Source organism: Pteropus vampyrus, unplaced genomic scaffold (genome assembly GCF_000151845.1).
Source record: "Pteropus vampyrus isolate Shadow unplaced genomic scaffold, Pvam_2.0 Scaffold267, whole genome shotgun sequence".
Taxonomy (NCBI): domain Eukaryota; kingdom Metazoa; phylum Chordata; class Mammalia; order Chiroptera; family Pteropodidae; genus Pteropus; species Pteropus vampyrus.
Genome location: NW_011889048.1, coordinates 636,483 through 637,035, shown reverse-complemented (window position 1 = coordinate 637,035; position 553 = coordinate 636,483). Strand labels below are relative to the sequence as shown.

The following is a 553-nucleotide window of genomic DNA, read 5'->3' as shown; positions in this document are numbered from 1 at the left end:
CAGGTACCACGATGGCACCGTCACCGAGCGCATGATGTGCGCTGAGAGCAGCCACCGCCGCGACAGCTGCAAGGTGCGGGGCGGGGCGAGGCCCGGGAAGGCGGGGCCGACCGAGGGGCGGGGCTCCCGGGAGGGCGGGCCAACACGGGGGCGGGGCTATGCGCCGGGGAGGCGGGGCCCTGGTGGGTGGGGCCTGCGGCGGTGGGCGGGGCGGGGGCGGATTGATGCGGGAGCGAGAAACAGGAATTGCACTGGCAGAGCGGCAAGTGGACGCAGGAGGTCAGGGGGTCCTGCTGGGGTGCACCAGGCCTCACGACCCTGGGCCATGCAGGGTGACTCCGGGGGCCCGCTGGTGTGCGGGGGCATCGCCGTGGGTATAGTCACCTCCGGATCCCGCGTGTGTGGCAACCCCAAGAAGCCTGGCATCTACACGCGTGTGGCGAGCTATGCAGCCTGGATCGACGGTGTGATGGCCGCGGCTGAGGCCGCCTGAGTCGGGCCTGAGAGGGGGGTCACCGGGAGCAATAAAGTCATCTACTTTTGCATACTGTCA

At 70.2% G+C, this 553-nt stretch overlaps 1 protein-coding gene across 1 annotated transcript in view; it reads left to right on the top strand.

Moving 5' to 3' along the window:
- Nucleotides 1–553, top strand: part of LOC105302268 (myeloblastin) — a 12,023-nt gene extending 11,470 nt beyond the window's left edge. The window contains exons 10-11 of the mRNA XM_011375235.1: nt 4–73; nt 332–553. Coding sequence (XP_011373537.1) covers nt 4–73; nt 332–493 — 232 coding nt within the window. The 3' untranslated portion in view covers nt 494–553. The remainder of the gene's footprint in view (nt 1–3; nt 74–331) is intronic.